Source organism: Phodopus roborovskii, unplaced genomic scaffold (genome assembly GCF_943737965.1).
Source record: "Phodopus roborovskii unplaced genomic scaffold, PHOROB, whole genome shotgun sequence".
Taxonomy (NCBI): domain Eukaryota; kingdom Metazoa; phylum Chordata; class Mammalia; order Rodentia; family Cricetidae; genus Phodopus; species Phodopus roborovskii.
The window spans coordinates 2201681-2225522 of record NW_026126434.1 but is presented as its reverse complement, the minus strand read 5'-3'; the positions used below and the strand labels follow the sequence as shown (position 1 = coordinate 2225522).

The 23842-nt window shown below is 45.0% G+C and overlaps 1 protein-coding gene across 5 annotated transcripts in view; it reads left to right on the top strand.

Annotated features, from left to right (window-relative positions):
- The window catches only part of Rps6kc1 (ribosomal protein S6 kinase C1), a 117284-nt gene that overhangs the window by 5730 nt on the left and 87712 nt on the right, over nt 1-23842 (top strand). For 3 of the 5 annotated variants that reach the window (XM_051186621.1, XM_051186620.1, XM_051186618.1), the window contains exons 2-5: nt 2961-2996; nt 8407-8527; nt 13157-13272; nt 16957-17050. In XM_051186621.1, coding sequence (XP_051042578.1) covers nt 2961-2996; nt 8407-8527; nt 13157-13272; nt 16957-17050 — 367 coding nt within the window. Of the gene's footprint in view, nt 1-2960; nt 2997-4289; nt 4310-8406; nt 8528-13156; nt 13273-16956; nt 17051-23842 lie in introns of those variants that run through there. The other 2 variants (XM_051186622.1, XM_051186619.1) reach the window with 2 other exon arrangements.

Here is a 23842-nt window from a genome sequence, read left to right as displayed (position 1 = left end):
AGAAGGCAGCTTGCAGGAGTTGGTTCTTACCTTCTACCATGTGAGTCCCAGGATTTGAACTTAGGTTGTCAAGTTTGGCAATGTACTTTTACCTACTGAGCCATCTCACTATCCTCCAATACCTATCTTAACCATTTTGAATTCTTGGTGTTTTGTAACAAGACATTATTGGCTGAGTGGCTTAAGTAATGAGACATTTAGTTCTGGACGCCAGTGGTCAGGGTGCAGTCTGGGAAAAGACTGATTCTTAATTTGCAGAAGTCTGTCTTCTTTTTGTATGTCATGACTGATGGGCTATTTATATTCTTCTTGTGAGGATACTAGTCCTCTGATTACTTCCCAAAGGCCTTGTATCCAGACATTGAGATCAGAGGATGAAGGAGTCAGTGTAGGAATTTTAGGGGGACACAGACATTCAGTCTTTGAACCTTTCTCGGAAACTCATTAGAAAGTGGAATGCCTAGAATCTATCCCATTTACTTGTCTGTCTTATCTGGGAGCCTGCTGGCTTCAGAGAACTAGAAAATGTAAATGTCTGGTGATGGCTTTTGCAGGTGCTGTCTCTGGGGGCAGACTACCTGGCTGGCAGGTGATAGCTGGCACACATCTTCTTGCCAGACTGTGACACCTGCATCTCTGCAGGGAGGCCAGGGAGTGAGGAGCTGAAATGCAGGTGCTACAGTGAGTTGGAGGTTGAATTTGGTAGGAAGACAATTATATATATGAGCTAAATGCTTTGACATGCTTAATCATCCTGGCAGAGTTATGGTTTTGTGTGTGTGAGATGCAATTTAAAGATGGCAATATACCCACATGAAATTATGGGTATATTTCCTGAAAGTCAAAGTCTGAAAGCCAAAGTTGCATGTGTTGTATTGATGAATGTACATTTGGTGTACTGAGTCACCACAGGGAGCAGGGAGTCATGTTCAGTGTCACACAGCCTTTGTGTGTGTGTGTGTGTGTGTGTGTAGCCTGTAATCCCTTCACCACTCTTAGAGATCTGTATGTGAAAAGTAAAAAGGCATGGCCCTCTCTGTCATATTTTATTATCTTTATTTTGAAGTTCATGTTGTATTTAAACATAGTACTTTCTTACTTTACTTTCTTAGCTGAGTCCTAATGGTAGAGTAGCCATGGAGGACTTGGGTACAATGGGATGCTCAGTGCCCATCCAAATTAGCTCTCTGGGCCCCGTTCCTGAGGAGCCTGCTGTGCAGAGACTGTAAACAGCAGTGATCTTAGCAGGATAGAGCCTCATGTTTGTCTGGGTTGTTGAAGGGACATTGGAATCAGCCCCTTCCAGGGGACATTTGTGTTTCACGTGGAGCTCCTCCTGGTCTAGGTTCTAAGCACTATGTGGCAGCACCTTTGGAAAGTCCCAGGGTTCACATTAGCTAAATCACTGTGTCCACCCATATCAAGCTGGATGACCTCGACCTCAGAGAAGTGGGGTATTACCCAGTTTAAAACTGATGCCTTGGAGAGCTCAGGGCCATGGATTTCCTTGTCCCAGATGGCTGTGGGATCATATACATCCCAGCCATGGTCCTGAGGATGGGTGATAGTCCCTGTGCTCAAGAGGTCTTACAGTGAAAAAAAAAAAAAAAAAGAGGTCTTACAGTGTGTTGCCTCTCCTTAGTCTTATACACATACACACACACACACACACACACACAACTCACACTCAGGATTGGCTTCTTAAAATGGATTGTGACTAGTTTCTGATGGCTTAGGAAATACAGTAGCAAGAGTTGAATAATTTTTATAGTTTTATTTCCTAGTAGAAAAGGGGATTCCTTTATATGTGTCTGAGAGGGTGATAATTAGTTGACACAGTGTATGCACATGTACACTTTTGCAGTGTGTGTACATTTGGTGGCGAGGCTTTTACCTGATGTCTGCGCCTCACATGTGTCAGGTGTGTTAGCTATTTCTCTTGTCGTGGCAAAAGACCTGACAGGAACAACTTAGGGGAAGAATGATTACAGTGGCAGAGAACCTGTGGCAGGGCTGATGTGTGGTGGTGTAGGCATGAGTTAGAATTCCTTTGTGACTTTGTAGACAGGAACCAACGAACCTAGAACCAGATGCAAGCGTAACCTTGAAAGACCTGACTTGCTGTTCTGCCTCCACCAGCTTGCTTCAGCTCCTAAGGTTCCACAGCTTTCTAGAACCACACTGCCGCCTGGGGACCTAGTGCTCAAACACAGTTTACAGGGCACGTGTAACACCCAAGCCAAGCATTCGATCACCAAGCTACTGATAAGTCCCTAAAAGTTTGATAGAAGGAACGTGTGGGCTGCCCTGGTCACAGTAACTGATGCTGCAATGGGCACTGTGGAATTGGTGGCTGAACCTTAATGCCTGGAACTTCACTCAGGAAAATACCACTAAGCACTTAGCAATCTAGTGAATGTGAAGTGTTTTTGTTTTAGTGCTATTACTTGCAATTGCTAACATTCATTTTAAAAGTCCTAAAAGTTTGGGTATGGGGGCTTAACTTTATTCATTTTGGGTATGGTTAAATACTTTGCTTGTATTTGCAAGAAGGTCTTTTCATCATCTTTCTGATGAGAGTGATGCAGAGAGCTTTGCTGGTGGGGTAAGATGGCTCAGTGGGTGGAGGGTGCTTTGTCACAGGATGGTGTCAGCATGACAGCCTGAGTTCCATCTTCAGAACCCATACAAAAGTGGAAGGAGAGAATTGACCATAGTTGTCCTTTGATCTCCCTATCACACACACACATGCACCCTCTGAATCCTGGCAGTGGGGTGTGCAGTGGCCGAGGATGAGAATGTCGCAGAATGAAATTAGCACATTGACTGAGCTTTTAGTCGGTGACATAGCATTTATTTCCTTTTCCACAGATGGAATTTCATGCAAATGCTATTGAAAGTAATTACAGAGCTGTGGAATCTTATTTGATAACGAGCTATTTCTGTTTGTTTGGTTTTAGGTTGTCTCACGAAGAAATCCAGAAGACGTCCAGGAGGTAGCAAGCTTATCCATGTGAAAGTCCCTCTTATCTTTGTTGAAGGAACTGCCCCCATCACTTGCATGAGTGTTTGTATTTGTGTGATGGTTTCTCTAGCTGCCTGACAGTAGCTGCGGTTACACTTCATCCTGCTGAGTGGGCGTTAGGTGGTGGGAATGAGAATTTGAGGAGCTAGGGAGCTCTCTAGCCCTCATCCCCACTTCAATAATGTTTTCAAAGTCATGATGCTTGTTCATGAAAGGTCAAGTATTGGGTGACCAGTGTCAATTTTAAAGCTGAGCAATAGATTAGGGGCTGTGCGTACCCCCACTCCCGTGTTGAGTTGGCATGCTGACGTCATGACTGCTATGGGTATCCCTGCTTATTTTTTACTTTTTTTGCTTAGTTCTTTTACAGGCTTCTCTTGCGTTTCTATCTGTTGTCCTCTCTCCAGGATGATGCTGGCCTGGCATGTTTGGCCTAGAGTGGTGGGATCCTCACTAGTGTTTTTCTGCGATTGGCTCTTAGGTTAGGGGTGTTGGCCAAGCAGGCGCTTCCTCAGGTGCATGTATGTTAGTTTACTTCTTGTTTGCTTCCCATTCCTTTTTGAGACCAGAGGCACTGTTGTCAGGGAGTCCCCCACCCCCAGCCAAGTGTTTAAACAGATGATGTAAATTTAAGTTTTTGTTCTGAGGTGGTATCGGTTGTCCCCTAATTGGATTCTAGTGTCTTTAGAGAGGGTATGGACTTCTGCTTAGCTGCAGGTGCCCCTCCTGCTCAGAAGCACCTGGCTTGATTCATGTGGTCGAGCTGATTATTTCACACTGGCTGGCCCAAGTTCATCAGACTCTTGGTGTGTCTGACTTGGTAGTTTTCGTTTCATGACTCAAAACCACAGTGAAAGAAACCCTAAACAGATTTTACAGTATTTCCCTCATGGGTTTTGAGACATCTTTGTTGCTTCCCTAATAGGGAGACTATTGGAACACTAATATTTCAGAAGAGAAAGAGCTATGTGTATCTCATGATTAATCGTTCTCCCCTTGCATGACAATTGATAGCATGAAACATGCTTTAGAATTCAACTTCTGTTTGATTACTGCTGCTTCTAGTAGATTCGGCTTTTGAAAGCTTACAGCTGTTAGACTTGGAAATGGGTTGGGTGACATCTGATTGCCGTTCTGTAGTTGTACCTTGATGTTCCCCTTTTCCAGGGAGAATCCTGAGCCAACTTGTCCGTGAGCGCACTCTCTGCCATTTCCTTAGTCCTTTTTTGGGGGAAATTCTTTTATAATACCAACTGCTGGTGGCCCATTCATCAGCAAGCTCTTGTAAGTGCCCTTCAGTTAGACAGTTGCATGTTCTTATGTTAGAAATGATACAAAAAATTTAGTCTTCTATGTAGTTGACTTCTTAAACCGTAGAATACCCTGAATTTCTGACTGTACCTCCAGGTTCCCATTTGTCATGTCTAAATTTTGGCATTCTCAGAAGAGTTTATTGTTCAGGCTTCCAGGTCCTTTCCTTTTGTGTTCTTGAAGCTGTGAACTCATGGATTTAGTTTCTGCTTTAGAATAGACTCAGCCTTCCACAAAGTTCTTGGCAACTAATAAACACATGCTTAGTTCAAGCAAACTATGCCTATACTGTCCTTATAAAGCTGGGGAAATGTCTGTGTCCTTTTGTAGAGCTTGTCTGATCCCTCCAGATCAATTTGCTTCCTAAGAATGCTAAAACAATACACACAGGGAGTGAATCACTTGATATTATGTCAGCCTCCCTCTTCAAATTCCCTCTCAGTTTCTAAGGAAGTTGAGTTGTTGGGAGATGATCCAGTTCACAAAGTGGCTGCTGTGTAAGCAGGAGGACCTGAGTTTGGTCTTAAGAGCTCCCATGTTTCCTGGGTACAGTGATTTGTGCTTGAATCTCAGTGCTGGGAGGTGGAGACAGGCAGATCCTTGGGTGCACAGTGGCTGAGGACAGTCGACACCCATTATCAACCTCTGGCTTTCACATGTACGTGTACAGGCATGCAAATACATAACACAAAAATTCAAAAAAAAAAAAAAAAAAAAAAAAAAAAGAGGAGAAAGAAGAGATGCATAAGCAGATAGTGTGACAGTCATATTTGTTGTAAGCAAAAATGACCCAGGAAGCTTTTAGTATTCAATGAGAGTGAAAAAGAAGATGTAAGGTGATACTCTAAAACGTAGGGAAACAAGTTTTATGGCACCATTAAGTTTAAGTATCTGAAAAAGGAAATGATTATTGCATGTTGACATGCTAGAAATGCTAAAGGGGGTGCTTTGATGAATAATTGAGCTTTCACCATATATTTGATCTATATATGGTCATCAAATACTTCACTGGTGAGGTCTCTCAGAGTGCCGTAAGTCCATAGGGAGCCCACACTAGCTTCCATCGTTCAGTGGGAGCCAGCAGACCTTACCAGAGAAAATAAGTTACACCTGTGTCTGCTCCTGTCTTGGCAGAGGCACGACCCCCAGTCCCTGCTGATCTGTTGGAAGTGTATTCTTGTTCTTATTTCCCCTTGAGGATTTCTGGGACTTCAGATTTAATGAAGAGGAGTGTGAGGAACGGGCAAAGTGGCTGGGGCTTTCTGCTCTCAGGGTCTTGGTTCTGGAGCCTGGTGTAGCACAGGGCTGTGTGGTGGTATATGACTCTGACCACTTATACGGCTTTGTATGATCTGGTGTCTCAACTACCACTCCTTTATTTGAAATGATCTTAAATAGGACATTTTATCTGCAAACATGACGTGATTGCTTCATAATCTCTTGTTTTCTGAATTCCTCATGCTCATATTGTCATGGTTCATGACACCCAGTTCTTTGGGGTACCGACCCTGCAGAAGACGCTGCATTCAGAGGCTCATTACCCGCTCCTCCTGAAGCTCTTGGCAGTGTGGTACTAGAATAGTTTGGGTTACTTATGTCTTTATAGATCCATGTCTAGTTATTATTTGATCTTCTGAGTTGGACTCTTGCTCTCTGGGTCAGAGTGACCTGAAACTCACTGTGTAGCCCTGGCTGGCCTTGGGCTCGTCATCCTCCTGCCCAGCCTACTGAGTGCTGGGACTTTAGGGACAAGCCATCACGTCCAGCTTAGTTGGATGCATTTTGAAATGTAAAAATAGCACTTTTTCTTATGACAAGATTATGTTTCTGTATCAAGATTGGAAGCTACAGAGAACAAGAGCTGTGATAGCTGCAGCCACCTGTTGTCTGTCCCTGTCCCGAGTGCCTGACTTTCCAGATAGATGCTCTTGCCCTACTTGTGCCCTACTTGTTGGTTCTGGGTAGTCAACATTTCTCCTGTTCACCAGCCCTGCGGACTTTCTCAGCACAGCCAGGCAGCTTTTGTTTTCCTCATCCACATTCCTGCCTGGTCCTTTGGTGTCCCATCACAGACACTGAGAAGCAGCTCCTGAGTGGCCGCCATCTGCCTGCTGATGGCTCTGGAACGAGTGTACTTTACATTTAGGCTCCAAGCCCATGTCCTGTTGAATAGCTCAGAAGAACATGAGCCAGATGTGCACATCTGGCTTCCCTTTGAAAAGGCTTCAAGTACCACTTCTTGCTCCCCATCTCAGGAGACAGTACCACCACTACTCAGTCAGAGACCCCAAGATTCTAGAACTCTGTCTTCCACATCTTTCTCTCTTTGGAAACTTTGTCCACAGCATCGTCTCTACCTCCCCATGCTTTGTTGCTCTGGTGACTTTTGTAGATGCCACTCATTGTAGCCTTGCTCAGTCTCCAGGCAGGGCAGGGAGCCCTTCCATACCTCTCTTACACAGTTTCTCAGCGTTCATCAAGCGCTCTGTGAAGTCACCCAGGGCGGCTTGTTTTTCTTGCCCTTGCTGTGAACCCTGAAAGCAGGACCTATGCTCCCCATCTCATACTTTGGGACAATATAGTGTCCAGAACAGGGTAGGGACACTGGTTTTGATGACCATTTTTGTTGAGTAAATGAAGAAAAGTGAAGCACTGAGCAGAAGCAAGTTGTCTAACTCATGTTATTGTCTGCAGAACCGTCTAGGCCATTGTAATTACAAACACCAAGAAACACATTCTTCAAGGCTAACTTCAGATATGAGAACAAAGTTTGGCAAGACTTGAAAATCATGTCTAGTGACCTCCTTGGCCTAGTTGCATATACATGAAAGCATGTAGACTCTTTTAAAAGTGAGAAGATAGTCAGGCTTTTGGGAGGGAAGGAATTTACAACTTAGGGTTTCTTTACTTTTCTTTGACATTAAGACCATGCATCAACTATTTCCTTTTTATAAAGTGTGCTTTTCTAGTTCAGTCTAACTAAGGTCAAATGGTTTAAGCTAATGACAGCAAATTGCTTCTCCATGTTACCTAATCTAGTGGACTGTTACTTTTTTTTTTTTTTTTTGCGATACATGGGTATTAATTATATTCTGGTCAAGGTTTACTTTGTATCCAGAAATCTTAGGGTTAGTTTAAGATTTATGAAAAAAATTAGAGAATGTAAAAAGTCATGTTTTTCTTTCCTCCTAGCCTGTTCTCCTTCATTGTTAGTCTTTTTTTTTTTTTGGAGGGGGGATGGGGTGGGAGGAGGGGACAAATCTTATGTCCTTTTTGTTTAAAATTTGCCCCAGTGAGCTGAGGGCTGCAGAGATGTCTTGGAGGTTAGAAGCTTGTCCTGCTCCTGCTGAGGACCTGGGTAGTTAGTTCCCCAGCAGCTGCATGTCTCACAAGCACCAGTAACTCCAGTCCCAGGGAATCCAGTACCCATTCCTGGCCTCTGAGGTCTCCTGCATGCCTGCAGTACACATAAACTCTTACAGGCTCATATATCTGCACATAAAGTAAATGGATAAATCAGGAAAAAAAAAAAAAGATTAAAAAAATAATTTGCCACTGGGTGGTTGTGGTGCACGCCTTTGATTCCAGCACTTGGGAGGCAGAGGCAGGTGGATTTCTGTGAGTTCCAGGACAGCCAGGACTGTTAAACAGAGAAACCCTGTCTTACCTCCCATCCCCAAATTGCCTGAGTTGTTTTGTGTCTTGTAAGCATGATATTTGAGATAGTGTTTATCATTTAATTCATTCCCAGGTCAATAGTAACTGGTTTTTGGAGAGAATGTATTTTATGTAGCATAGAGCATTTTTGTACCAGGTTGTATACTTTTCTAGAATGAGTTAAAAGGTTTTTAGGAGGCAGGACTTAGAGCCTCAAGTCAACAGTATGAGGAAAAAGCCAGTTTTGGAGTTTAAGGGAGATGTCAGATCCCTTCATACCTTTAACCCTGTAGGACAGAGTGTGTATATGTTTGCTTTGCATGGTAATTTGAGGTGTTTAAAGAAAAATTATTTGTGGCCCAGAGACAGAATGGTTGTGCTTTGAAATACATTTAATTTTGTTTTCTTTTCAGATAATTGTGTGGAAAAGATACAGTGACTTTAAGAAACTGCACAAAGAACTATGGCAAATCCACAGAAACTTATTCCGACACTCAGAGCTGTTTCCTCCGTTTGCTAAAGGGATAGTGTTTGGTAAGTGCTCTTCTGAAACTGTAACCTACTGTCCCCATCCATTTGTGTCCTCCCACTTCTCACCCATTGGACTGGCAATTGAATCTAGAGCTTGCCAGGCAAGTTCTCTGCCACAGATCTACAGCTTAGCCCTAAAATTGTGACTTAAATGGGATGATTAACTAGCGATGGTCTGTGCTAAGCCCTTTCACCTTCTGTGATGGTTCATCCAGTTTAGCAAGCTCTGCACACTGCTTTTTCATGCCCTCACATAGTTCATACAAAATAGCTTTTCTCCTCTCAACCATGGGATAACTGTCTCTGGCCAGGCAAAGAGACTAGGAAGCTAAGAAAATATGTATTATTCACATTCGTGACCTTGGATGGTTTCTATTGCTGTGATGAAACACCATTACCAAGGAAGAAAAGGTTTATTTGGCTTACGTTTCAGCATTGCTGTTCGTCTCTGAAGGAAGTCAGGACAGGAACTCAAAACAGGGCAGGATCCTGGAAACAGGAGCTGGTGCAGAGGCCATAGAGGGGTGCTGCTTACTGGCTTGCTGAACCTGCTTTCTTGTAGAACCCAGGACCATTGTCCCAGCGATGGTACCACCCACCATGGGCTGGGTCCTCTACCACTGATCACTAATGAGGAAATACCTCCATGAGATCCAGCTGTAAGGCATTCTCTCATTGAGTAATGTTGTAACCCGACTTTGTGGGACTTCAGTCGGATTCAGTCAGGTTCGTACCTGAGAGGAGTGTGGATTGAGAAAATGGCAGGTAAAGATGCAGGATAGAGTCAGGAGGGCAATCCAGGGAATACTGGATGCACCAAGTTTATTCCTCACCATTCCTAAATACCTTAACCAAAAAGAGGGACATGGCAAAAGACTTCTTTATCATGTACAAGGAATACGCAGAATTTATTCCTGAATTCTCCAAGCATTTTGTAACCACACCTTAGACTCAATTTCTCATTATCTATCCTTGAGGGTCAAGAGTAACCACACCTCAGACTCAGTCTGTTGTTATTTAGATAAGACACCCAAGACCAAGATCAAACGTTCTACTGTATCCACGCCTTAGACCTTTAGGTCTTACGACTGACTAAGGACAGTTTTGAGCTCTCTGACCTTGAGCCAAGATGAAGCAGAGCTGTCCATCTTTGTGGGCCCTGGCAGTATAACAAGTCTTCACCCACGCCAGCCCTGTTCATAGCTTTGAGGGCACTGTTTTTCACATCTTCTCTACATTTCCCTACAATAAACCTGGCCCATTGCCCTGCAGAGAGTTCATGCCACAACCTGGCTGCTGAACCATCTTGAGATCTCCACCAAATAAATTATTATTTTTAAACTTGGCTTCATTTAGTTTTCAGGATATAGGCGGAATGCCTTTCCTTTTTCTCTCTGGACCTCCTTACCTGGCCTTCTGTTGTTGGATCTTTCTGAGCGCTCTAGTCTTCCAAGTCCTGCTGTAACAGTCATTAGGTTTTTAGGCTCCTCGGGTTCACAACTCCATGTCCCCTGTTATGTGGCCTGTGAGCCACGCAGCGTGGCTCCACTGCCAGTTCCAATTTTCTGAATTAGTTACTTTCCTCTTTTCTGTGATAAAATTCATGATGGAAACAGTTGATCACCGTGTCTGCAGTGAGTCTGCATTGTGGGAGCTTGTACAGTTCAGGGGACAGTCCATCGACGTGTGTGTGCTGGCGAGAGCTTACAGTGGTGATATCTCGCAACAGTACTGATGAGGAAGTACAGAGGGAGGACGGTAAGGAACATCAGCCATGACCCTCAAGGCTGTCTCCAGTGGCCCATGCCTGTCCACTATGCCTGCTTCTTAAAAGTTCCACAGCCACCCATGAAAGCACTGCCAGCTGGAGACCAGTATTCAGATATTTGAGCCTGTGGGGGCGTTTGATATTCAAATCAACAATGTGCTCATGTCGTCCTGTCTGATGTCTGTCTGTCTGTCTGTCTGTCTGTCTATCTATCTATCTATCTATCTATCTATCTATCTATCTATCTATCTATCTATCATCTATCTATCTCAGGGTTGGTCATTGTGACCTGTAGCAAAGGTGGTGGCTCCTTGTTTCTGAGATTTGGCAGTAGACATCTGTGGCTCCTCCCTAGATGCAGTTTCCCCTCCCTCCCTCTCTCCCTCCTTCTTCCTTTCCTCCCTCCCCTTTCTCCTTTCTCTCTCTTTCCATTAACCCTCTCTTTTTTCTCCTCTCTTCATCCCCCCAATCCCTTTCTTGCTCTGAGAGACGCCAGCTTTCTTACAAAGGTACCACTAACCTGTGATGAGGCCCATATGATGAGAAATGGGACCTCCAGCCATCAGACACTAGTATGAAATGTGCACTTACTGGATGAACGTGGAACATATTCTCCAGTGCTAGTTTAGCCATTTGGCTGACAGGGTGGGATCCTGTATCAGAGCCACCCAGCTGTACCTGCCTTTTAGATGCTGACCCTCAGAGTCTGTCTGAGAAGGCAACTGCCTGACTAATAACTACTAATGAATTTTGTTGTCTGGAAGTGGGGTTGCTGCTAACCAAAGCTACAAATGTGATCCTGGTTTTAGAATTGCCCTGAAGAGGCCACCGATAGAGGTGACATGACTGAACCTTTCCAACACCCTTCCTGACTTTGGGAAAATTCTGGTCTCTATATGTATTCACTAGCCACTACCCAAATAAAATCTTTCTAAGCTCTGGCTGACCTAGAACTCATAGACCAGGCTGGCTTTGCACTAAAGAAATTCTGCCTGCCTCTGCCTCCTGAGTGCTGAGACAAGAGGCCACAATGTCCAGTCTCTCACGTTCTCCCTTATTAAAAATGTCCCTGACTTTCCCCTGACATGTACCAAGTGAGACTGCACCATTCCTTGTTGGCGGGGACTGAGGTCTGACCAACAAAATATCCACATAAGGCACACTGTTGCTTCCCGGAAATCCACTGAGAGGTAGCAGCTACGGCCTCTCCCTGTCCTCTCCCGGGTCCCTTCCTGATGCCAGGAAGGCAGAGGGGACACTGTGGCACTGGGCACTGGGCACTGTGGCACTTCCATCCCAGGCTGCACCTAGACTTCCAAACATGCATAAGAAACCAGCTTCCTCCATCTTGAACGAAACTGTGCCACATGTAGCTACACCGAGGACGACCCACAATGCTAAATCTAACTGTCAGTTGTTCTCAGTTCATATGCAACAAATAAAACCAATTTTGCTGAAGACAGCAACACTTTCCTGTCCTATCCATGGCCTCCCTATCCATCTCATCAGCTGTCTTCTTCCTTTTGTTCTCCTTTTCTTTTCTTCTCATTGCTACTATGGTAATAGCAATAGCTATAATCAATATAAACAATAGTCATTTCTGGCCCTCAATCATATTTAAGAAGATAAAGAGAATTCCAGATGGCAGGGGCCCTGCAGCTGATTGCCTCTGGCCTTTACCAGGTCCGAAGCTCTTGAGGGCAGAGAAAGAGCATGTGGAGTTCTATAGCATTGCTGACAGTGTGGTCTGTCTGTGAGCTGTGGCTCCATCTGTCTGTCTTTCAGGTTCAGTGTACTCTGTAAGATCTTCTGTAAGAATATTCCACTGTAAGACAATTTTTTACAGAGGGCTTTTCTGTCTTCATTAATCAGCAACAGCCACAGAGATTTGCTAGCATGCTTTGTGTGCTGGACACCCTGAAACTGAAAATTCAGACACCATGATGGTCTGTGCAGTGTGCTTGCTTGCTGCAGCCACGGGGGACTTAACAGTCTATGACTCACTTTGTCCACAGGCACCTTCTAGTGGGGAGTGCAGGATCCAGATCTAGCCACTCCCCCCACCACACGTACACAAGCAGGAGGTACCTTGGAGTGCTTTTTGTCATAGCACTCAGTCAATACTCTGCAAAACCACTTAGAATGCCTTCAGGTTCTGAGGACACTGCCCTTCTGATTTGGCATTTTTAAAACTTTACAAAGCAGCCAGTGTGTTGTGTCAACTGGTGATCAAATGGGGAAGCTGTGTAGAATCATCACATTGGAAAATTTCTTACGGGCATTCATATTGTATGTATCATTAGAGCTTGTGTGTGAGCCACCGTGTGTGCCACCCACTTGTGGAGTGGAGTACACCCGAGATGGGCACCTCTTTTTCCCACGAGTGGGCCACCAGCAGCATGTACAGAATCCAGCATAAAAGCTTTCTGCTTCAAGCTGGCTGAGGTTTTTGACCCCACTGCTAATACAGATGTCCCATCATTTTCTCTCTTCAGCCTCCTCTTTAAATCAGAAAGAGTAGAAAAGGGAAAATTATATGAGTAATTACGGTATTAAATTACTAGAGGAAGCTGTTTGAAGTCTTTAAAATTCCCTTTCCAGCTTTAGTTTCAGATGGCCATCTTCTTACAGTGAGTGCCTTGCATGGACGGGCAGGACTTGGGTTTGGATACAGCCCATTATCAGTTGACAGTGTGGCTTCGCTTCATCAAAAACATTGTAAGGCCTTTATGCGACTTGAAGTTCGCATGATAAGTGCTGCAGATGGGCAGCATGGCTGGTGGTGGCTTCTCTTCCTGAGCCTAGACTGTCATAAAACCAAACTGTCATTCTATCCCTAAGTGCAGACTCTCGTTGAATTCTAGGGCGATTTGACAAAACTGTTATTGAAGAGAGACGTCAGTGTGCGGAAGACCTGCTCCAATTCTCTGCCAACATTCCCGCCCTCTACAACAGCAAGCAGCTCCAAGACTTCTTCAAGGTTCGTGCTCTTTCCGGGACGCGTACATAGTAACATGCTTTCCCCTTGGTGTGCAGACATTTAGGTAGGAAGCCCCACCTATCACTCTGGGATTTTCTTATTTACTAGGAAGTAGAAGTTACAACAACTGAGCTTCTGTTGTCTGTTTCTGCTTTCGGTGTAGAAATTGGAAATTTTCAATTCGTAGGTTTTTGGTTTTTTTTTGAGACAGGATTTGTTTGTGTAGCCTTGGCTGTCCTGGCACTCACTCTGTAGACCAGGCTGGTCTTGAACTCAAAGAGATCCTCCTGCCTCTGACTCCCAAGTGCTAGGATTAAAGGCGTGCGCCATTACCACCAGGCTTGCTTCTTAAGACTTTAAACCCTGTGTGTTGCTGTTGTATTGGAAAACACTGAGCAGGTGAGGTATCACAGACTCCAGGAGCTCCTTCTGGAGGTGTTCTTGTGTGGCAGGCTTTCTGAGCAGAGTCCATACTGTACTCCTTTGTGTAAGGGTCTAGCAGAAGTGGCCATTGCACAGCTTTCTACAAGTGGGTCTGTGCAAATTTTGTTTCTGAGGTCCTTGACTGTACATGGTTCATGCTCTTTTGACATGTGACACTCTTGCTGTGGCTTTTTCATTTGTTTTAGATTTGAGACAGATGTCACTCAGGCAGCCTGGTGCTGGCGAAATTGGCAGTATCATTGTTAGTATTCCCTCACTTGTCTTGAATGTCACTGTGAATTGTTGGTGGTGGGTGTCTCTGTTCTATTTTTTTTTTTTTTTTTTTTGAGACAGGGTTTCTTTGTGTAGCCCTAACTGTTCTAGAACTAGCAGGCTGACCTCAAACTCACAGAGAGCCATTTGCCTTTGCCTCCTGAGTTCTGGGTTAAAGGCGTGCACCACCACCGCCCAGCTTGGATGTCTCTTAAGCACTTCTCCCATTTCATTTAATTAGCTTTCTAGAAAGAGCTGAATGACACTGTCATGCTTGTTTGCTCCTTTCTTTAGCAGAAAACTTCAGTTTCTAGGATATATGATCACCATGTGTGTAGGGATATTGAATTTCCCTGGCTGGTGAATCTAGGCGAAGATAAATTTTTCTTTTTTTTGACCTTACTTAGTTGACTGAAGAAGGGCAATCTTTTGAAGGACATTACAGAGTCACGACCTAGAGTTGTCCATGGTGACAGTGTTGTCCCGGATGGTCTTCTTCCTTCCTTTGTCGTTATTCTGGACACCAGGCTCAGACTATAATCCGATGCTTATGTAAACCCAGTGCCAGGCTTCAGGTGAAAGCTCAGGTGATGATGCGGAGGCTTCTCATGTCTTCTCATGCTTCCCTGCTTTCTGTGGGAGTGGAGTTGGGGAGGATTCCACCCTGTTGAGATGGGAAGGGCTGATGCAAGTCAGGGATGCCTCGGGGCTCAGAGATTGGCCTGGGTGTTAATGAAAGTTGGGCAGACTTTAAGCAGCGGAGATTTGGCATCTGCTCATTGTGTGTCTTTGATGTGGGATTCCTGATGTAGCTGCTACTGACTTTGTTTTAGACATGCAATGAGATGTGACGTTAACAGTTTGTGAAGACTAGGCAGTTTAAGTCAAGCTATTCTTGGATTCATTTCAGGTAGTGGCAGGCACCACCTCTGTGTCCTGCTCTCCGACCTACTTTTGTGAAAACATACTGATTTGACATTGTTCTTCTCTAATATAGGCATTCACAGCAATAGTATTTCCCCTGAGCATTCAGCCTCTTTGAATCTGTTTATTTCCATTTTTATTCAGCTCAGCGTATTTTCTGATTTATCTGTACTTTCTCTGTCATCCCATTGGCTATTTAGAACTGTGGTAACGTCTGAATATTTCTTGAGTTTTCTAGTTTCCTCTATTGCTTTTCCTTTCCTTTTTTTTCATCATCTTCGTCATCTTCACCTTTGTTGTCATCCTTGTCCTTGTCTTCCTTCTTCTGTGTCTGTGTCATATTTCTCTTCCTTTCTCCCTCTTCACTTTCATGTCCTCCATTGCCTCCTTCTGAGGCAGGCGCTCACCTTGAACCTCGGGTGTCTGGGGTCCTCAAGGCCTCTTGTGTGCATGTGTGCATGCTTACACACATGCAAAGGCGGACTCACCTAGTAATTTTTTTCTTGTCATCAGAGCACATAGTCTGTGATTTTAATCCCATACAGTGACTTATCCCTAGCATATGTTATACCCTAGAGAACATTCCCTGTGTTCTTCTGTCAGGTGGACATTCCGTGCAGCGTTCACAACAGGGAATGTTGTCAGGTCGAGGAAAGAGGGTCTGCATTTCTCTTGGCATTTGACATTTGATTGTGTCCTTGGCACAAAAGACTGTTGACACATGACAGAAAGGCAATGTTAAGGCACAAAGGAGTTAGCATTTCAGTGAAGTCATTGCTTAAGGGTTATTTGTCTGCTTGTCTGTGATTGGAGTGTTCATTCCATGAAGTCCCATCACTCCTTCCCAACACACCACTGTGGTGACTGCTGTCTGTCTGAGTGTGGACAGAGAAGCAGTAGATTTGAGACCTGAATTTGTAAACTTAGATGCATGATTAAAGTGGTGATCATATGGAGAGATTCAGTTTTAGTTAATTTTGAAACAGGGTTCCACACTGTAGCCCTATAACTCCCAATGATCAGCCTGCCTTAGCCTCTCAAGTGCTAGGTTTGTAGGTATGAGCACCATACCTTGCACAATTTTCATTTCATTTATTTATTTATTATTTATTTTTTACTATATCTGTTTCTAGCAGTTAGGAGCTCTTGCTGCTCTTCCAGAGGACCTGGGTTTGGTTCTTAGTACCTACATTAGGTGTGCACAACTGCCTGTAATTCCAGTTCCAGGGGATCTTACACCCTCTGATTCTGTAGCAATGACACACACAGTGCACATATCTAAACAGAAAATAAATAAAAAAAAATATCTCTTTACTGAAGATACCTTACACTTCTTTATGGTGTGCACAAGTGGCTTTCTCATATAAATGTCTTCCCAGATCACCAGAGTTGCAGTTGATATGATATCATTTGTAATTTGGTAAAATTCAACGGCTGTCTGATGGCCCACACTAGTTAAATCATCGGGCTCCAAGGATACTGGTTTGTGTCCTTCCTTCCTTCCTTCCTTCCTTCCTTCCTTCCTTCCTTTCTTTCTTTCCTTTCTTCTTCCTTCCCTCCCTTCCTCCCTCCCTCCTTCCTTCCTTTCTTTTTTTTTTCTTTTTTTGTAGTGGTTCATTTTCTTAAAAAAAAAAAAAAAAATCTGTGGCAGATTTTGAACAATGTACATTCACATTCCAGCTGGGTGTGGAGGTATACACCTTCCATTCCAGCACTCAGGAGGCCTCTGGATTCTAGGCCAGCCCAGTCCACATAGTGAGTGTCAGGCCAACAAGGGCTAGACAGTGAGACACTGTCTAAAAAAAGTTACATTGAGCATGGTAGTACTACTTTTAAAATGTGAATTTAAAAAAGTTAACTCATTATCTGTAGAGGAGCTAAGGTTTGCAGAGAGGTCCTGTGGAAGTCATTTAACCCTTGCAGCCTTTGTTTTACCCACTGAGTGTGGCCATGCCACATCTGTGCAATTGAGCCACGTCGAATGCACTGCCTTGTGAGTGCTTGTTTATTGCTGATCTTTCTGTGCTCTGACTGACAAGGAGATGTGATTACTCTGCTTTTCAGGGTGGGATAATTAATGATGGCTCTGCATTAATTGGTCCTGCTGATGAGTACACAGATTCCCTGCCTGACACCTTTCCTGAGTGTGGTACAGAAGGTAAGACACTTCATTTTTCCTGTTTCAAAGGTTTCAGTTGCAGAAGATGCGAGTCACATTGCATTGTAACAGCTGCTGTCTATAAGAAGTGGAAGGGCCTCCTTACCTGGCACCGCTTCCCTTTGGCTCTGCACATCAGCCCTGTGCTGGTTTGGTGATGCCTCACATTTAACCGGCAGCTTTCCTCTTTCTCCTTGCTCTACCTTGACAGGTAGTTCCCAGTGGTTTCTCTCTGATGACATAATGAGACAGTCAGACCTCAGTAAGACCCTTGATGCGCAGGCAGACAGTGGGCCTTGCTGTATGAGTGCCTGCTGGAGTCCTTCAGCCGCACCTGAGTCTTAGCTCATTTCAAGGCCAACTTTAAACAAAGCCTGTCATCTAGAAAGAATAAGCCCAAGGCAGTTCTGGTGTGTCTAATATGTTTCCTAATGACACAAATCTCAAACAAAACAATGCTTTACTTTTAACCTCTTTAATTCTCTTGCTTTGTTTTTATTAAGCTGCACTTGAATTTACACATAGATTTGAATTCAAGCCTTTCAGCTTTTGGATTCCTAACTACTGTTTGTTTGTTTGTTTGTATTCAGACAAAATATAAAGTTTTTTTCTTTAATTTTTTTTCCTTTAGATTTTCTCTTTTATTTTATGTGTATGAGTGTTTTAAGTGAATATGTATCTGTGTACCCATGTGTGCATATCATGCTGTTGGAGGTCAGAAGAGGTTGTCAGGTCTCCTGGAACTCGAGTTCTGCACAGTTGTGAGCTGGAACCTGAACCCATGAGAACATGTCCCCTTAGCCACTGACCCGTCTCTCCAGTAGTGTTATGTTCATGGGAAACGTTTGTGTTTTATTTGCACTACGGAGACAGTGTTGGGCATGGGAGCACAGCCTCTGGGAGCACTTCTCTCCTCTGCTGGTCTGCCTGAGGGAGGCAGGTGGCCTTGCTGTTAAACTGTTACATTGGAGGATTAACTGGAAAGGTGCACAGTTATTAAAGAAACCTCTTTTATAAGGCTGGCTAAGGCCTCTGAGGTGGCATGCTTGATGTCTGAGTGTGAAGATCTGGGTTCAGATCTGGAAAACCCACACACAGCCAGGTGGGACAGTATGCGTGTGCAGTCCCAGTGCTCCTACAGTGAGGTGGGAGGTGGAGGTAGGAGCCTCTCCAGAAGTTTGTAGACCGGCTAGCCTGGGGTATGTTGTGGCAGAGCTGAGGACTGATGTCCAAGGCTGTCCTCTGACCACAGGTGTGCTGTGTTATCTGTGTTCATGCTTTCACACACAAACATGCATGGCACACATACATGAAAATAGAGGATAAACAAAAAAAAAAAACCTTTTGTTTTAAATTTTTTTTTGTTTGTGTTGTTTTGATTTGGTGAATTGAATGTTTATGTTTCAAGGCAGTCAGTTTAAATACCAATATCCTCAGCTGGTTATTTAACTAACAACATAAGCGGTTTTAAGATTAACCTAAAGTCTGTATTGGGCAGAGTATCATGCCAAAATAGAAAGCACAACTAAACGTAGTTTACATTTAAAGTAGAATTTTTATTCTACACATGTCCACAAGGTGGCACCATGGGAACTCAAATCTTAGGGCTGGGCTTCTCCATCCTGTGTGCTGGTGGAGTGGGTACCTGTCAGCTTGAAGGAGCTATGCTTTTTGTTCTTAAGTGCTTGTTTCTTTGCCATTGTTCACTTTCCCTGACTAGTTAAATTTTTCTCAGTGGGAAATCTGAAAACAAACAGGGAATTTTTCTGAAGATAAGCCCAGTTGGATGAGGGCTGGTGGTGCCCTTGGGAGATGGAGGCAGGAGAATCAGGATTGAAGGCCAGACTCATCTACATAGTGAGTTTAAGATTAGTGTGGGCTACAGAGTTCCTTCCTCAAAGCACCAAACCAACCCAAACTCAACAAGTAAGCAATAAAGGTAGACACATCCGTGGGTGTATCATTGTGTGTATGTTGCTTGTAGGACAGAGGGCACTCCAGGACTGTTGAGGATAACACTGGATATTTGGGAGTTGTGGCAGAGTGAGTCAAATAAAATGTTCATGATTTGTTATGGTCACCTGGGTTTTGGGTTAGAAGGGACATTAGATGTTATCCGAATGCCTTTCCTTTCAACTGGACATTGGAGTTTGGTGGTAGTCAAACCGGGGATCTGCCAGGTGTTTGGTAACTCCCAGAACTCTGAATTGTTGTGAAAGGATGAGTGTGTATTTGGTGTAGAAAGCTCAGGGTGGGTCTGGCAGCACTTGCTGAGCTCTGTTCCCAGAATCCATGTTAGATGTCTTCACAACCTCTTACAACTCCAGCTCTAGGGGTTCCCATTCCCTCCCTACTCTGGCCTCATCGGGACCTGCATGTACATAGCTTGTACACTCACGTGCATGTGTAGGGTAACAGAGTTGGACTCTGGAGCCCACAGAAAGATGGCCAGTGGCACCACAGGCCCTTGAGCCAAGAGGAAGCTGGGCCAGAGCTTAGCCATGTTTCCGCTGAGCAGCACCAGCTTTTGAAGCCCCTTCTCTTTGTTCCCAGTAGATACACCACAGAGTCTCTGGAACTCTGGTTTCTCAAAGTTGATGCATGGGTTCGTTATTAGCCTTGGCACTGCGGAAGGCTGGTTCTTCTTGGTTCCTAGCTGTCACTAGCTGTGAGTACCAGAACTGTGACTACCACATGGCTCTGGATTTAGGGATTTTACCACAGGCATATTTAGAGGACCTCTTTCTTTTTTCTCTTTTTAAAAATGTATTCTTCAACAATTCCATATATGCATATAATATACCCCTACAGCCTCTCACACTTCCCCACGTTTTCTCCACCCCTTCTTCTCCCTCTTGCGTTTCCCTATTTAGCTGAATGACCCACTGAGTTTAGTTAGGGTTGCTGATGAGTGTAAGTGTGTGGTTGTTAACCAAAACATAGGTTTCTTCCCATGGCTACACTACTGAAGAAAAATGACTGTTCTTCCAGCAGCCATTAACTGCCATCCGCTTCCAGCCAGGGATGAGGCCTCCTGAGCCTCTCCTCCAAGAAGGGCTCCATATCCTGGAGTCAGATCTGATTCTGTCAGGTCCTCATGCCCTCCGACTCCTGGTAATCTTGGTTCTGGGCTGGGTGCGGTTCTTTCTTTCTTTCTTTCTTTCTTTCTTTCTTTCTTTCTTTCTTTTTTGTGCATGTAGCAGGAGTGATTGCTGCTGGGACAAGTAGAGACTCCCTTTGGTCGACTGTGGCAATGTTTGAACCACAGAGTTGGTTAGAGGTGATGAGGTAATAGTAACGAGGCCACGTGTTTTATATATAGTCACCCATGAGAGGCCACCTGTTGTCAAAGGAGGCCGATCTCTTTGTGCCTATGGTCTTCAAATGCGGGGTTCAGATGGCTCATAGTATAAAGCCCCTGTGTGTGGCAGCTCAACCTTTCCCCCAGGCCCGTCTTTCAGAGATGGTGTCCTAGGCAGATTTCGCTCTACTGCCTGACTCTGAGCAGTTCAAAGCCCAGAGGTGAGGGCAGGCAGGTGGACTGGGACGCTAAACACACCCCTCGTGTCTGTAGACGCTTTTTAACAAGTCACCTGGGGCCCTCTAATAGCACGGAGACTGGAATCTCTGTGATCCACACCTGGGGGCAGGAGACTTTCATGGAACCTTTGACTTCCTCTTGCATCACTTCCAAAAGAGGCGTAGGGTTTTGAGTGATGGTGCTGTGGAAGGGTGCGCATGTCCTAAGGGTCCCTGTGAGGATAGATTGGCTGTAGGTTGGCTTAATTTTGACAGACAGTCTGTATATTGTGTCAAGTACCCGAGCTGCGCTGCCCCATCCACTGTGCCTTCCTCCTTAGCGAGACCCACAGCCTGTAATGTGCTTGTCGCTCCCCAGGTCGCGATTACACACTCCCTTTCTGGACTGTAGTCTCCACTTCATGTGATGCTCAGATGCAGTTTTATATAAAACAAGCTGAGTTGTAGGACCCATAGTGAGTAGCAGATGTATTTAAATAAATTAAGTAGGTATTGACTTTTACACATACACTTGTGTTTTTTACACATCATATCTATATACATTTATATATGTGCACATACACACATGTATTTTCCTATCTATGCAGCTACACGTGTGCATATATACATGTATATATTTGCACATCATGTGTCTTTGTACATGTATACATGTGCACTTACATATGTAATCAGGATTACGTTTGCTGATAAAATAAAGTTGTAAAAGCAGGAGGAAGTGGAACTGTGTTCTTAGATTTTTGTGGTCAAAAGCCAAGAAACTGCTTATCTTCTGCTCCTGTTGGGAAAGGGAAATCAGGCATAGCATGGGACAGCCATGAGAGGGAGGGTGTCGCTGTCCCAGTGAGGAGGCCGTGTGGCAGATGGGGCAGTGCTCAAGTTGAGAGGCACAAACGCTCCCAGCTCCTCCCTCTTAATTATCTGGATGTTTAGACTTTTCCTCCAGGTGAATTGTTTGTTAATTTCAAACCAGTCAGATAATGGCAGTACTTAAGGAAATACATTTGTGTTGACACTCATGAAGTATTTTAAACTTGCTCACAAAGTTAATACAGTTTTTTAGAATAGTGGGTGCTATAGGAAGATTTTGATTATGAAATGCTATCTACCAAATGCTGTCCGTGTGGCTGAAAAGCGTGGGGCCAGGATGTCAAGAGCTGACCCGATGTTCCCAATGTCCAGTGATACCCATTTGAAGCTACAGGCTTAAGGAAATGGGTTCCTTTCTGGGAACAAGGTAGCCCTTTATCAGGACCCTAAGAATTTGAAAGAAAGGAAGAACAGATGAAAATGATGCTGTGTTGAGAGACGAGGCGTTAAAGGTGTGTAAAGCTGATTTCAACATGGAGCTTAGCTGCTGGCCACATGTTCTTACTTTTACTTTCTTTGATAGGAAGTGAGCAATTTGAGGATACCACAGGCTGACAAACTGGCCCCCACCTGTTTTCCTATGGCCTGTGAACTAAGAATGTTCTTTTACATTTTTAAATGGTTGAAAAACCACAAACAGTATTAGTATTTGATGTGACATTACATGCAATTAAAGTTTTAGTGTCCACAGCTAAAGCCTTACTGAAGTTCGGCCATGCTTACCCATATAGGACAGTGAGCATGGTGTCGGGTGGCCACCATGATCCTGGAGCTGCAGGGCCTGCAGTATTCACTGCCTGGCTCTCCACAGACGAGGAGTTTGCTGATCTCTTGTCTTAGAATTGTGTAGACTGATCCACCGGCAGTTTTCATTCTTAGCATTGCCTGCCTCCTGTGGAAATAACTTTTTTAAAATGTCTTTTTCTGAAAACTTGACATTTCATAGTCAATCATAGCTGGGCCAGAGATGTAGTACAGTGGTAGTGTGCTTATGGTAGGTTTGATCCACAATCCACAGAATCATCAAAAAAAAAAAAAAAAAACCCAACCCAAACCCAACCCTGCCCAAGCAAAGCTAGCAGACTGCACTGAGATCTCCGGCTGTGCCTAAAGTGCTTCAGGCGGTGTGATCATGAGTCTTGTCTCCTAGAATCAGCAGCTCCATGGAGGTTGAGGCCTGTATGTTTTCTTGAGGTCAAACCCTTTTTAATAATGCAGTTACCGCTGCACTCAATGTCACATACAGAGGGGGCAAGGATGGAACTGTTGAAGATGGTGACACTGAACTAAGATTACCATTACTCATGGTAAAGCAGCACACAGCACTGCGTCCTTACAAGTAAGAGATGTGCACTGTGACATCACAGCCCAGCACACTAGGAAGTACACAATAGGCTGCTGAGCCAACATGCCTGTGAGAGGAAGACGGGTGTGAGCAGAGGGGAGGAAGGCAGGTGTGAGCATAGGAAGGAAAGCTGGTGTGAGCAGAGGGGAGGAAGGCTGGTGTGAGCAGAGGGAGGAAGGCTGGTGTGAGCAGAGGGAGGAAGGTGGGTGTGAGCAGAGGGAGGAAGGCTGGTGTGAGCAGAGGGAGGAAGGCTGGTGTGAACAGAGGGAGGAAGGCGGGTGTGAGCAGAGGGGAGGAAGGCTGGTGTGAGCAGAGGGGAGGAATGCAGGTGTGAGCAGAGGGAGGAAAGCTGGTGTGAACAGAGGGGAGGAAGGCAGGTGTGAGCAGAGGGGAGGAAGCGGGTGTGAACAGAGGGAAGAAGGCGGGTGTGAGCAGAGGGAGGAAGGCGGGTGTGATCAGAGGGGAGGAAGGCAGGTGTGAGCAGAGGGAGGAAGGCTGGTGTGAGCAGAGGGAGGAAGGCAGGTGTGAGCAGAGGGAGGAAGGCAGGTGTGAGCAGAGGGAGGAAGGCTGGTGTGAGCAGAGGGAGGAAGGCTGGTGTGAACAGAGGGAGGAAGGTGGGTGTGAGCAGAGGTAGGAAGGCGGGTGTGAACAGAGGGGAGGAAGGCGGTGTGAACAGAGGGGAGGAAGGCGGGTGTGAGCAGAGGGAAGAAGGCTGGTGTGAGCAGAGGGAGGAAGGCGGGTGTGAGCAGAGGTAGGAAGGCGGGTGTGAACAGAGGGGAGGAAGGCGGGTGTGAACAGAGGGGAGGAAGGCGGGTGTGAACAGAGGGGAGGAAGGCGGGTGTGAGCAGAGGGAAGAAGGCTGGTGTGAGCAGAGGGAGGAAGGCGGGTGTGAGCAGAGGGAGGAAGGCGGGTGTGAGCAGAGGGAGGAAGGCGAGTGTGAGCAGAGGGAGGAAGGCTGGTGTGAGCAGAGGGAGGAAGGCTGGTGTGAGCAGAGGGAGGAAGGCTGGTGTGAGCAGAGGGAGGAAGGCTGGTGTGAACAG